The 13,416-nt window shown below is 35.8% G+C and overlaps 2 protein-coding genes across 2 annotated transcripts; one reads left to right on the plus strand and one right to left on the minus strand.

The window, feature by feature from the left end:
• The first annotated feature begins 6,823 nt into the window (after nt 1-6,823).
• LOC145091799 (ATP-dependent Clp protease proteolytic subunit 4, chloroplastic-like) lies at nt 6,824-8,170 on the plus strand. Its single transcript, XM_079029601.1, has 2 exons — nt 6,824-7,312; nt 7,496-8,170. The coding sequence occupies exons 1-2, from the start codon at nt 6,900-6,902 to the stop codon at nt 7,977-7,979; spliced, it is 897 nt and encodes a 298-aa protein (XP_078885727.1). The 5' UTR covers nt 6,824-6,899; the 3' UTR covers nt 7,980-8,170.
• A 29-nt stretch (nt 8,171-8,199) lies between these two features.
• Nucleotides 8,200-10,181, minus strand: LOC145091798 (Pentatricopeptide repeat (PPR) superfamily protein). The gene has a single exon (XM_079029600.1). It carries the CDS (start codon nt 10,068-10,070, stop codon nt 8,322-8,324), a length of 1,749 nt encoding a protein of 582 aa, XP_078885726.1. The 5' UTR covers nt 10,071-10,181; the 3' UTR covers nt 8,200-8,321.
• Between the last annotated feature and the right edge of the window lie 3,235 nt (nt 10,182-13,416).

Genomic DNA, 13,416 nt, shown 5'->3' on the forward strand with positions numbered 1-13,416 from the left:
AAAACTATTTTTACGTGTTTATTTTTATATATTTGTTGGTATAATTTAAAGTGATCAACGTTTCGATTTTAATTTAGAACTTTTATTCGTTAATTTTTTTTAGAAAAAGTTACATGGTTTTTTTTATAAATTTTTCAGTTTAAATTCGAGTTTTTCTACGTTTCAATGTAGTTTTTTTAATGTACGTTTCTTACGCATGAGACAAGTCACATATAATAATTTTCGTTTGCTAATTTTAGAACACGTATTATATTCGAGTTCGTCTATGTTTCGATGTATTTTTTTATACTTTTTTGTGTTTAATTTTATATACATCCCTACGTATATTTCGGTCACGTATAATAACTTTCGTTCGTTAGCTTAAAAAATATATTATATTCGAGTTTGTCTACGTTTCGACCTAACTTTTTTTCATATTTTTTACGTATCAATATAGATTTGAGTTCGTCTATATTTCGACGTAATTTTTTTTAATGTTTCATGCTTATTTTTATATACGTGTTTTTTTCGTTCGTGTTTTTTACGTTGAAACACAAATTTTATCAATACAAGCGTCAAAATTCAACTTACAAAATTCAATGCTTATAATTACGTTTTTATCTATTATATGTGAACAAACTTATACGTAGGAACATACATAAAATAAGCACCAAAATGTATAAAAAAAATTAAATCGAAACATAAAAAATAAAGAAAAAGAAAAACTCAAATTTATATCGGCACGTCCATAAAAATAAGTAAGTAAGATTTTTTTTAAGTTAACGAACGAAAGCTTAAATAATAAAAAAAATGTATAATATGTGACCCGATTTATACGTATAAAACATACATAAAATTAAGCATGAAAACATTAAAAAAATACGTTTCGCGAAACATAGACAAACTCAATGATAATACATTTTTTTATGTTAACGAAGAAAAATTGTTATATGTGGCCTGAATGATATGTATGAATGTACATAAAACTAAACACAAAAATGTAAAAAATAAATAATAAATAAATAAATTACTTCGAAACATAGACAAATTCGAATATAATACGTTTTTTAAAATTAACAATAGAAAGTTATTATATGTGACTCGTCTCATACGTAAGAATCGTATATAAAGATAAACACAAAAATGTTTAAAAAAAATTACGTCGAAACATAGGCAGACTCGAATATAAACCGACAATTTTATAAAACAAAACCATGTAATCTTTTTAAAATCGAAACGTTGATCACCTTGAATTATATCGACAAATATATAAAAATAAACATGTAAAAATAGTTTTTTTAGGTTAACGAACAAAAGTTATAAATAAAAATCAAATTATATATAATGTGAGGTTAAGCACGAAAATTTAGAAAATAGGGGGATGAAAGTAATATTTTTCAAAGTTCAAAGTGAAGGATTCAAAGTGATATTTTAAAAAGTAAAGGGGTGGAAAAGTCAAAAACTCATAAACATACAATATAGAAAAATTACATAAATGGTCCCTATAGTTTACCCATAGTCATAAACTCAGTCCTTGCTACTTAAAAATATCAAAATACCCTTACACTAACGGATGAACAATAACGACGTCAGCAAAAAGAGTCATTCATGCAAGTTTTTGAAATCACAAGGACCATGTTCGTCAAAAAATATTATCAGGGACTGACTTTGTGACTTTCGACAAACCACATGGACTATTTTTGTAATTTTGTCTAAATATATGGATCAAAAGTGATAGACATCCATTGTTATGGGATTTTAAAATCATATTTCTTTCGGTTTTTGAACTGATTTTTTAATTTTTAAGAAAACCGATAAAAAAAAGTTTATTTGTGGTTTTGAAAGGGAAAATGATTTGGGAGGGTAATTACATTTTTTTTTGTTCATATTTAGGTAATTATTTTTGTAAATATTTGATAATTTATGTAACATTTCAAAATTTAATACCAAAAAATTTCATTTTTAATATAGCGATTCATAAAACAATTTATAAGAAAACATCATCAAGTAATATACTTCATAAAAACCATAGATCACGTGTCTCAAAACCATATCATCAAATAGTAACAATGTCAAAGTACAAATCCCAAGAATCTCATGTGCGGAAATCATGTGTGTGATGCGCTGCTACCGTGCCGACACCTTTCCTTCGAAGAAGAAGGACCTGAAACAAAAATTGAAAACAGTAAGCACAAAGCTTAGTGAGTTCCCCCATCATACCACATACCATATAACACACATACTGTCTAACATATCCGGGTGCTGATCTACCATTTCGGTCTCTTTCAACCGATAACTTCCTAGCGTAATAGGGTGTTGGCCTACCCCTTCGGTCCTATCCACCGGTACCTAGCCTAACATATCAGGGTGCTGGCATACCCCTTCGGTCCTTTCGAACGGTACCTTGCCCAGCATATCAGGGTGCTGGCTTACCCCTTCGGTACTTTTGACCGGTACTGGGGACTATTTCACCCCTACTTTACCAAATAGCATCCTAGTGCATAAAAATATAATCATATACTGTAACATCCCAAGGTTCAGGTGCAACTATTCAACCCCCCCTTCTTTTCCCTTGTGGTCAAGTTTAGCCCTTTATTGGAAAATGTGGCAAATAAGTACACTAGGCGTACTCATGCGCTTAATTTGGACGCGGAGTCGCCAAGGTACGCTGGGCGTACCCAGAGTTACACCGGGCGTACCCGGCCTAGGTGCAAAACCCTAATCTTGCTTGTGCACTATTTAAAGGGTGCTAAGGCTCATTTCTCAACCTCCATATCAGTGAGTGAAACCCTAAAAGAGAGCCTCCCATCGTTCTTGGTGTGTGTGAGTGTTGTTGGAGCTAATTGTGCATTGGTGGCTTAGTGAAGAAGAAGGAAAGGAGCTTTTAGAGGATAAAGCTTGAAGTGCAAGCTTGGATCTGAGATCTATAGAGAAAGGGGCTACACTTAGAGGTATAAAGGTCAAAACTTTCCTATCCTTTTGGTTTATTGTTGCATGTGTCATTTCTAGGGCTAAAAACCCCAAAGGTGGAGACTTAATGAGTGTAAGGTGCTCCATGGACCGAGATCTGTCCCTTTTCAGTGGTATTAATGGTTTAGATCCATAAAGTTTCCATTTTGGTTGTTGGTATGAGGTCATGCTTGAGTAATAAGCCTTCTAGAGTTAGAGAATGGAATGTTATGGGAGTTGGTGACTTATTCAGCCATGCAAAGGCTTAAAGTCATCAACTGTATGGATTAAGAGGCTTAGAAGGGGTCAGATCTAGAAGTTGGACGTGGGTCTTAATTGTTTATGATCTCAAGAGCTAAAGGGATGAAGCAGGGGAGTACGCCGGGCGTAATCCCAGTACGCGTCGCGTACTGGGTGGCATTCCCCGATTCTTAGAGGCAGCTGGGTACGCTCAGCGTACACATCTGGTACGCGCAGCGTAACCCGGAAAGTTGACTTTTGGTTGACTTTTAGGGTATGGTCTATAGTGGGGCCTTTTGAGTTATGAGAGGGGTAAAATGGTCTTTTACCCTTCTGAGAGTATCATAAGAGGACATAGTTTAGCCTTTGAGAGTTATATTAAATAAGGTACTTATTTCATGTGATTAGGCAGAGGCTAGACCAGAGTTTTACCGAGTCAGAGATTTACCGAGCTACCGGAGGTGAGTCTTCTCACTATACTTTACCTAGAGTGGTAACAGAGTTATGTGCTAGAGATATTTTATGTTATCTATATGAAGTGTGGCACTGCATTATTTCTATGTGATTTATGTTGTGTGTATATCTGAGTTAGGACCGGAAGGTCCACCGAGCTAGGACCAGAGGGTCCGTAGAGTTAGGGCCCACAGAGTTATAGCCTCGAGTGGCTAATATGTGCTATATGTGGTATTTTTAGAATTACGTGCCAGTGTATTTGTATGCTATTTATGTGTTGAGATTTATTGTGATATGTGATATGCATGATTCAGAGTTATCAGAGTTAGGGCCTTTGGGTCCATAGAGTCAGGGCCAGAGGGCCCACAGAGAGTTGGGACTGGAGGGTCCTACTGAGACACACAGACCAGTGGGTCCACAGAGATTATAGCCCCGAGTGGCTAATAGAGTGGTATTTTGGGGAACTCACTAAGCTCCGTGCTTACAGTGTTTGTGTTATGTGTTTCAGGTTTTCTCAGGATTACGGGACGACACCGGCTCGATTGTACACACCAGAGGAAACGTTGTTTTGAGGATCCTGGTTTATGAATTGAATGAACAAAATAGTCATGTATTGTAACTTAAACAAAAGAACGGGATTTTTATGAAAAGTGATAAAGAGATAAGCGATTTTAAATGAAAATTTTGTTTTGAAAATTTCGGTGTTACATATACTGCTTAACTTTATCTGGGTGTTGACATACCCCTTCGACCCTGTTGACCGGTACTAGGGTCTATCCTACCCCTCCTATCACATATCACATAACATCATAGCATAATAGCACTTAATCATAACAGATAGCAGCACACCAGATAATTATCACAAAGACAATCATCTTTACTATAACTCTTACTAGTGGGCCGGCCTTGGTGCCTTAGACCCACTTCTACTGGAAGGTAATTCACCTTAATGTCGTGAAGTAGTTGAACTACCCTCGATGCTGGGATCAACTCTCCTCAAAACTTCTACACATAACATCCTTTTTAATTACTATTTCAAACTTATAACCCCTTTAAGGGCCAACTCTGGTCAATGGTCAAGTCAAAGGTCAACACTTATGGTCAAAGTCAGCCTTCTGGTCCAAGTCAACATTCTGGTTGACTCAACTTGCCGAGTTGGTCCGTCAACTCGTCGAGTCCCATGATTCAGAGAATCTCGAACTCGCGATCTAACTCGTCGAGTTTCTCCTTATGACATAATCGGGACTTTCCGTTTGAACTCGTCGAGTCCTTCCTTGGACTCGTTGAGTTCTCCTTCATACAAGTCAAGACATTTGCTATCAACTTGTCGAGTTCATCCCTGGACTCGTCGAGTTCTTTGATCTTCAAGTCCATAAACACGTCCAACTTGTTGAGTCATCTTCTAGACTCACCAAGTTTGCTTAGTAACAGAAAAGGTTGGGGAACCACGACCCAACTCGTCGAGTCCCCTAAAGTCTAATTCCATACAACCGATTTTAGATGGGCCTAATGCACCCAAAACATAGATATGACATTCTAGGGTCGATATAACACGTAAAGTTACAAACTTTACGTTCATGCATGGATTGTTTGGCTTAAAAAGGCTCTAAAATTGGTTCTTATGATGCATGGTAGTTAGTTTCCATCTAAAATCCTAGCAGCTCAGCTATATAAGGAACCCTTGGCTTACAGTTTTCAGCCCCTATGCATTCTTAGAGAACCCTAGCTGAATTTAAGAAGCCTCCATCATCTCTCTCTTGTTCATCCTTTGCTAAGTGGTGTTTGTGACTCCATTAGAGGTGTAACGCTTGAGGCACTAAGCTCTTGAAGGTCAAGATCAAACTATCAACAAGAAAGGTATTCTTCTAACCCTAATATGATTAGATTTTGTTTTTTGTATGTGAGATTAGGGTTTTGCTTTGGAAAATTAATTTGCATGTATAACTTGAGAAAAACCTAGATCCAAAGCAAATAGGGTTGCATGTGAACCATAGGAATGTTGTAATGCTCAAAACCCGTCAGTTTCCTAGTTACATAAGTGTTTAGGTGATAATTTCGTAGTGTTACCCCTAAATGACATTCGTATTGATGAATGTCTGAATTATGTGGAGCGACTGATTGTTATTCTTGATAAGAAGACGAAGGCCTTAGGCAACAAGGTAGTTAGTTTGGTTAAGGTGTTGTGACAGCATATGAAGGGTTCTGAATGGACTTGGGAACCCAAGGGGGAGATGAGAGACCATTCATCGGAGTTGTTTGCAACAACGAATTTCGAAAACGGAATCTAATTCAAGTGGGGGAGAATTGTAACATTCGCATTTCAGATACTATATTTTTATGTTTATCGAATGAAATTGTGTGAGTGTTTTGACCCCTTGTATAATATTTCATATTCTTTATGTTCTGATTAATTAATTTAACTATTAATTAATTAACAAAACAAGTCCCTAAAATAAATATCTTTTTAGTTCTGTTTTATTTTGCTCTTGCGTGTAACCCAAAAGAACATTGCTATTTATAGTAATATTACCATTTTGTTATGGCTATTGACACTAACCTCCATCATAGTTTGCATGAAAGGTGACTTCTTGTTCAATGTGCCGGTGGCATTTTCCTTAGCCAATTGTAGTATTATTTTTTTTTTTTTGGTTTGGTTTTTTAACTCCTTCGTGGATTTTTTTAAAGATGTTAGCAATGATTGTTATATATCTTCAAAAATGGTCTTTTTGTTTTGCCCTATAGTACAACTTGTTTTCATGTATATGCTACCGCCCTAAGACATAATTTGTGCTCATTACATGGACAAAGTTTTGTAATTGCTAGAATTATATAGTTTGTGTAACTCTTTAAATTCGTCATAGTGTAATTTTTTGCGAAATCTCCTGCATAATGCAAATTTTCCTGTATGTTAGCGCCACTAGTCTTTGTTGTTGTCCTTGGGGGATGAAGAAGGGAAATGGGGGTGGAAGACAATGAAAATGAGTTGGTTTATTTATGTTAATAATGACCAATATTATAAAAAGTGGCAAATTTAAAAATAAATAAATAAAAATCTGTTAATTTAAACGGATTAATTGAAATAAATTAATTTGTAATTGTTAAAGCAAAAAAATAATGATGGTTATTAATTGAAGTTTATATTTTTCCCCTCATTTTGATTTTATTTTAGGAGAAAAATGGAAATCCTACAACTACAAGCTAAGTCCTTGCGTTTTCATACCGCTCGCTAACTTAAACTCTTCAAAGGGCAGAAGCAAAGAACATCGCCATTATCTACAATGGAGTTGCTCTCCTTCTCGACTCCCTCGCCTTGCTACCCCCCTTCTTCATCCTTTTCCAATCTCCGCCAGTTTCTTCCCACAAAACCCTCTCAACCCCTTTCTCTCCGCCGACTAATACTACCGCAAAAATCCGTCAAATGTTCAATTGGGTCCTCTCCCCAAACCCTAGGATTTGACTTCAAACCATCACTCGGTTTTTCAGCTTCTTCGCCACAGTCTCCGGAGACGGCGATGAGAGGCGCCGAAGCGGACGCGATGGGGCTCTTATTAAGAGAAAGGATTGTGTTCTTAGGGACTCAAATTGATGATTTCGTCGCCGATGCTATAATTAGTCAGCTCCTTTTGTTAGATGCTCAAGACCCTTCTAAAGATATCAGGCTTTTCATCAATTCTACCGGAGGTTCCCTCAGGTACTCCGTTTACATCCTTTTTATTTCTATTTGAAGCCTAATATTAATCCTTTTGATATCAAAATTTCTGATTTTATACACCAAGGTTAGGTTCCAATGTTTGAATATCATATCAATTATCAAACTTGTGGATTGATTCGTATGTTCAAATTACGCATATCCAACATGGTTGTTTTGAAACAGTGCATCTATGGCGATTTATGATGTGTTGAAGCTAGTGAGGGCTGATGTGTCAACAATTGCACTGGGCATATCAGCATCAACAGCTTCCATAGTTCTTGGTGGTGGAACTAAAGGTAAGCGACTTGCAATGCCCAATACAAGAATTATGATTCATCAACCGCTTGGAGGTGCTAGTGGGCAAGCAATAGATGTTGAAATTCAAGCTCGGGAAATGATGCATAACAAAGATAATGTGACAAGAATCATAGCAGAGTCAACTGGGAGATCTTATGAACAAGTTCAGAAAGACATTGATAGGGATCGATACATGTCTCCAATTGAAGCAGTTGAATATGGAATAATTGATGGGGTTATAGATGAAGATAGCATTATCCCACTTGAACCTGTTCCTGATCGAGTTAAACCTACACTCAGTTATGATGCAATTAGCAAAGATCCTTCAAAATTCTTGAACCCTGAGATACCTGATGATGAAATCTACTAGGTGGAAGGTGGGTAACTATTGCAAATTTGCAATTGCTTGAAGACAGTTTTACAACAATTTATCTTTCTTTGAATGTTCTTTAGTTATTAGAATTTGTTAGTTTTGTGATTGAAGTGGGAAAGCTGGCTGCTTTCCCACTCAATAAATTGTTGTATTTTTAAGTTAAATAAGACTATTTCCAACTTTTGCAATTTTGCTCTTTTTTAGATATGACAGTATGTGGAAGAAAAGCAAAATCTTGATTCTTGAATGATGAATGATGAATATTCTTTTTGGTGTAGAAAATATTACACTATTTTTATAACAATAACTGTTAACAACACTCCATGTTGAGGTGTTTCATCACCAGTAATCCAAACAGGAGCAAATACCATTTTCAAAATGATGAAACCGAAGCTTATCACGAACAACAATCTTTCTTTTGGTCACAACAGAAATAAACTTGATAGCTATGTGACAATCTTCACAAACCCTAAGATTCTTCACGATTCTTATAATCGATCCATGTCCTGTTTTCAACAGCCCAAATGCTAATGCAATCTTCTCACTATGATATCTAAGAGCATACACTCTCTCCTCCTCTTCTAACTCATGCATTACAGATTCAGATGCTGGTGTATAACCTACCTCCCTACACCTCTCCATCAACTCATCTAAATACCTATAAATTGCAACTGTTTCAGGGTGGGATTTGTCACCCATAGTAAACAGATATGTTTTGTGATCAACTTCTATTGTGGCATATCCAACTTGTTTCTTTAACCCTTTTCGAATCATCATATTTCTAATCATTTCTACTCTATCCATTTGCCCTGCCATTGCGTATATATTTGAAAGTAAAACATAATGGCCAGGATGCTGAGGTTCAATAGCTAAAAGATTCTCAGCTGCTATTACACCAAGATTGACATTTTTATGCATCTTGCAAGCTCCTAACATGGCTGTCCATATAGCTGCTCCAGGCTTGACATGATTCATATCTTGAATGTGTTGATATGCTTTGTTTAGTAGTCCTGAACGTCCAAGCATATCAACCATGGAAACATGATGCTCCATTTTAGGGACTAATTTGTAATCTTGAATCATGCTAGTGTAAGCTAGTTGACCTTCAGATACTAGTCCACCATGGGCACATGCTGATAGAACAGCAATGAATGTGATAGAATTGGGAGGTGGGCCATGGAGTTTCATAAGATTATATATTTCCATTGCTTTCTTGCCATATCCGTTCATTCCATAGGTGGATATCATTGATGTCCAAGTTACAACATTTTGTTGATTCAAGGAGTTGAATACTTCTCTTGCTTTGATTACATCTCCGCATCTACCATACATGTTGATCAATGAGGTGGCTATTGTAGTGTTTACATGTAAATTAGAACTGATGTAATCATGAATCCAGCATCCCAAACTGAGATCCCCTAGCTGAGAACATGCGGATAACACACTCACCAGAGTTACTGAATCAAACTCAACACCTGAATCCCGCATCTTGTAAAATAAGGTGATAGCTTTGTCAGCAAGTCCATTTTGCTCATACCCAGATATCATGGAGTTCCAGGCAACCAAAGTTCTTTGGGGCATTTCATCAAACACTTTTTGGGCGACACCCAACTCATTGCATTTGGAATAAAAACTAACCAAAGCAGCCTGAACGAACAAATCCACTCCATACCCACTAACTATCACATGACAATGAATAATCCTGCCAAGTCCAAGAGCTGACAAATTAGCGCATGCTTTTATGGCAGCCGTGAATGCGTGGTTTGACCACTCTGCATTACAAACTAACATGTGTCGATAAAAGATAAGCGAATCAACAGGAAAATTGTGCTTGGTGGAGGTTTTAATAAGGGAGCTGAAGAGGAACGAATCAGGGTTGGCGATGGAGAAGAGGAGTTGGCGGGTGTAGAGGATTGCCTCCGCTGCGCAGGCCGACGTGATGAGTTTGGTGAGAAGCGGAAGAGAGCTGGTTTTGCCGGATAGGATGATTTGGGCGTGAACTTGTTGCAAGGGTTTGATCCGGCGGCCGGCGAGGAGGAGAAATTGGTAGAGAGACAGGTGCTGCTGGGGAGCATTCCGATAAACCATTCGATCAATTCACAAACGTTGCTTTCCCGCGGTTTCCTCCATTTAAATCATAAAGCATCTTCTTGCAATGTTATTGATTCCAAAAGAAAATCCCTTCAAATACATGTCATCAATTTCTTCGTCTAGAATAAGGAAACAATCGTAAAAATATGGCATATATGCAAAAATGATGTTAGATTGTAAAATATAGTTATACAAAAATGATAACACAATTGATCACCATAAAAATATAGAAATGTATATAGTATATGATCATTGTATTTATTAATATGTAGCTTTAAAAAAAGCATGAAACTAGATATTGTATTCCTTATTATCTTGCAACATTATCTCAATTCATTATTTTATTGATTTAACTAGTTTTTACAATTCTAATTAGACAAAATTACAAGAATGGTCCCTGTGGTATGTCAAAACTAGCATGTTTGGTCCAAAATGGGTTTGGCTCGCAAGGATGGTCCAATAGTTTCATTTTGTTGCGAGTTTGGTCCAATCTGGTTTGAATTTTGTTGTAAAGACGATTTTGCCCTTATCATTTAATTTTCCATTTTTGTTTTATCACTAGTAATTAAAAAACAATTAAAAATAAAATACTCTCTCTCTCTCTCCAAACAATTAGACAAATCTGGATATGAATCTCAAGAACACTCATTTTTTCCTGAGTTCAAGAACAATAACATCATATTCACGAACCCAAAAATTGATTTCTGATGAACTGCCATCACCACCACCTAAATCGATTTCTTCTATGAACTGCCCAACTCAAATCCACAAGTACACAAACAACTCAAATAACATGAAGATGAGGGCAAACTGGACCCCTTTTATCCCTCTCCCTGAATCGCAGACATCGTATACCCCAAATCAGTACAAGGAAAAATGACACTAGCCAACCCTATAAAACCCAAATCGAAAATCAGAAATTTAAGAGGTGAATCGAGGGGTTGGGAGATTGACGCATGATTTTTTTTCTTTGACAGACCATAGCCCTAAAATACTTGCTTGATGATGCGAGGATTGGGATGCAATTTCCCGCTTTCTCTTAAACTCTACTCCTCCGATTTGCAATATGGTGAAATACTTGGTTTACTGACGAAGAACACCAGATCTAAGTAGCAAATCGAGCAAATCGAGGTCATGAATCTGCTTGGGATTACGATTTACATGTGAAAGGAATTACGATTTACAAATGAAAGAGATTACGATGATAACAACGTGTGTATCGATTTTAGGTGTGTAGAAGATGACTCTTGTAGAAGAACGATGATAACAGTGACATTGTAGATCTAAACGACGGTGGGTGAAAACCCAAGTACGGTGGTTTGACCTAGAAGGTTAGGCTCGGACAACTGAGGCGGATCGATGGTGGTTGAGGAATCATGAAGAATGGGAGCCTGTTTTTCCGGCGATCCTCTTGGCCTCTTCGACCTCGTCTGTTCCTTTTGTTTCGTTTTTCCGGTGAGTCAAGGAAGAATTTGTGAAATAGCCGGTTCCTCCTTCCCTTCCTTCACCGGAGGTCAAAACGAGAGAGAGAGAGAGAGAGAGAGAGAGAGAGAGAGAGAGAGAGTATTTTATTTTTGTTTTATTTTTAATTGTTTTTTAATTACTAGTAATAAAACAAAAATGGAAAATTAAATGATAAGGGCAAAATCGTCTTTACAACAAAATTCAAACCAGATTGGACCAAACTCGCAACAAAATGAAACTATTGGACCATCATTGCGAGCCAAATCCATTTTGGACCAAACATGCTAGTTTTGACATACCACAGGGACCATTCTTGCAATTTTGTCTTCTAATTAAATAATGACTTTTTTATTATCCATTAATTTTTTTTCTTCATTGTCCAATTTTGATATTAGTATAAACCATTAAATATTTTATAGTATAAAAAAAACTTTTTCTTATTATAAAATATGATCAAATAACAAGATACATTATAGATTATAGAGAAAGAAAGACATGAGAATAAATAGAACTTTTATTCCAATATTTGTGATGAAATCATCAAACTTTACAATACATAATATTCACTATTTATAATAAACAAAGAAGATGAAAGGTCACATATGATATGAATGCATATTATAGGGGTGCATAACCACACTCATAAAACTCATAATAATGTTTGCTATAATGTTCACTAATTATGGAGAGTAATAGGGGATATGGAGAATCCAATAGTCATTCACTAAATAATAATTCATAACACTCCCCCTTGAATGACGATTGTATCATGCCTCATTAAAACCTTAATCGGTAAAACCATTTATTAAGGAAAAAGAGTATATGATTAATAATAGATATTGGAAACACCCTCGTTAAAAATCTTGCTAAGAAAACCCAGTGGGAAAAACATAACTAAGGAAAAGAGTACAATATGTTTCCAACTCCCCCTGATTAGTACATCACTTGATTTTCTTGAAGCACCACATAGCAATGTTTCATATCATCTTTTCAAATTTCGATGTAGGAAGTACTTTAGTAAACCAATCAGGAAAGTTGTTACTGGATTGAATTTTCTAGATGTTGATGTTACACTCTTTTTGAAGATCATGAGTGAAAAAAAAAACTTTGGTGATATATGCTTGGTTCTATCTCCTTTGATAAATCCTTCCTTGAATGGAGCTATATAAGTTGTATTATCTTCATATAGTATGGTTAGAACATCCCTGTTAGAAGTTAGACCACAATTATTGCAAATATGTTGAGTCAAAATTCTTAACCAAATACATTCATGACTTGCCTTATAAATTGCTATACTCTCTGCATGGTTAGAATAAGTAGCAACTAAAGTTTGTTTAACAAAATGACAAGAATTTATGTTACCTCCACAAGTGAATAAATAACATGTTTGGGATCGAGCTTTGTGTGGATCAGATAAAAATCCAGCATCTGCATAACTAATTAACTTCACATTTTATGAATTTGATTAGTATAAATTCATATTAATTGTACCTCGAAGATATCAAAGAATGTGTTTGACCCTATTCCAGTATCTTCATGTTGGACAAGAACTATATATTGCTAATAAGTTTACGACAAAAGATTTATCAGGTCTTGTATTAATAGTAAGATATATTAGTGCACCAATAGCACTAAGATATAGTTCTTCGGGAACAAGAATATTTTCATGTTTTTTATGATGCTGAAGTTGGTCATTTTTGGCATCTAATTGCCTTACCACCTTCGGGTTACTCATGGATGTGAGTTATTCATATAAAACCTTTTTAGCACCTCTTCTAGATATTAATGTACAAAAAGTCCATTTTTGTGTGCTTAATTTAAAGACCCAAATAGAATTTCATCTTACCAAGATCATTCATTTCAAAAATTTCTTTCAAAC

The sequence above is a fragment of the Lactuca serriola genome, chromosome 3 (genome assembly GCF_051521515.1).
Source record: "Lactuca serriola cultivar US96UC23 chromosome 3, Lser_US96UC23_V15, whole genome shotgun sequence".
NCBI lineage: Eukaryota > Viridiplantae > Streptophyta > Magnoliopsida > Asterales > Asteraceae > Lactuca > Lactuca serriola.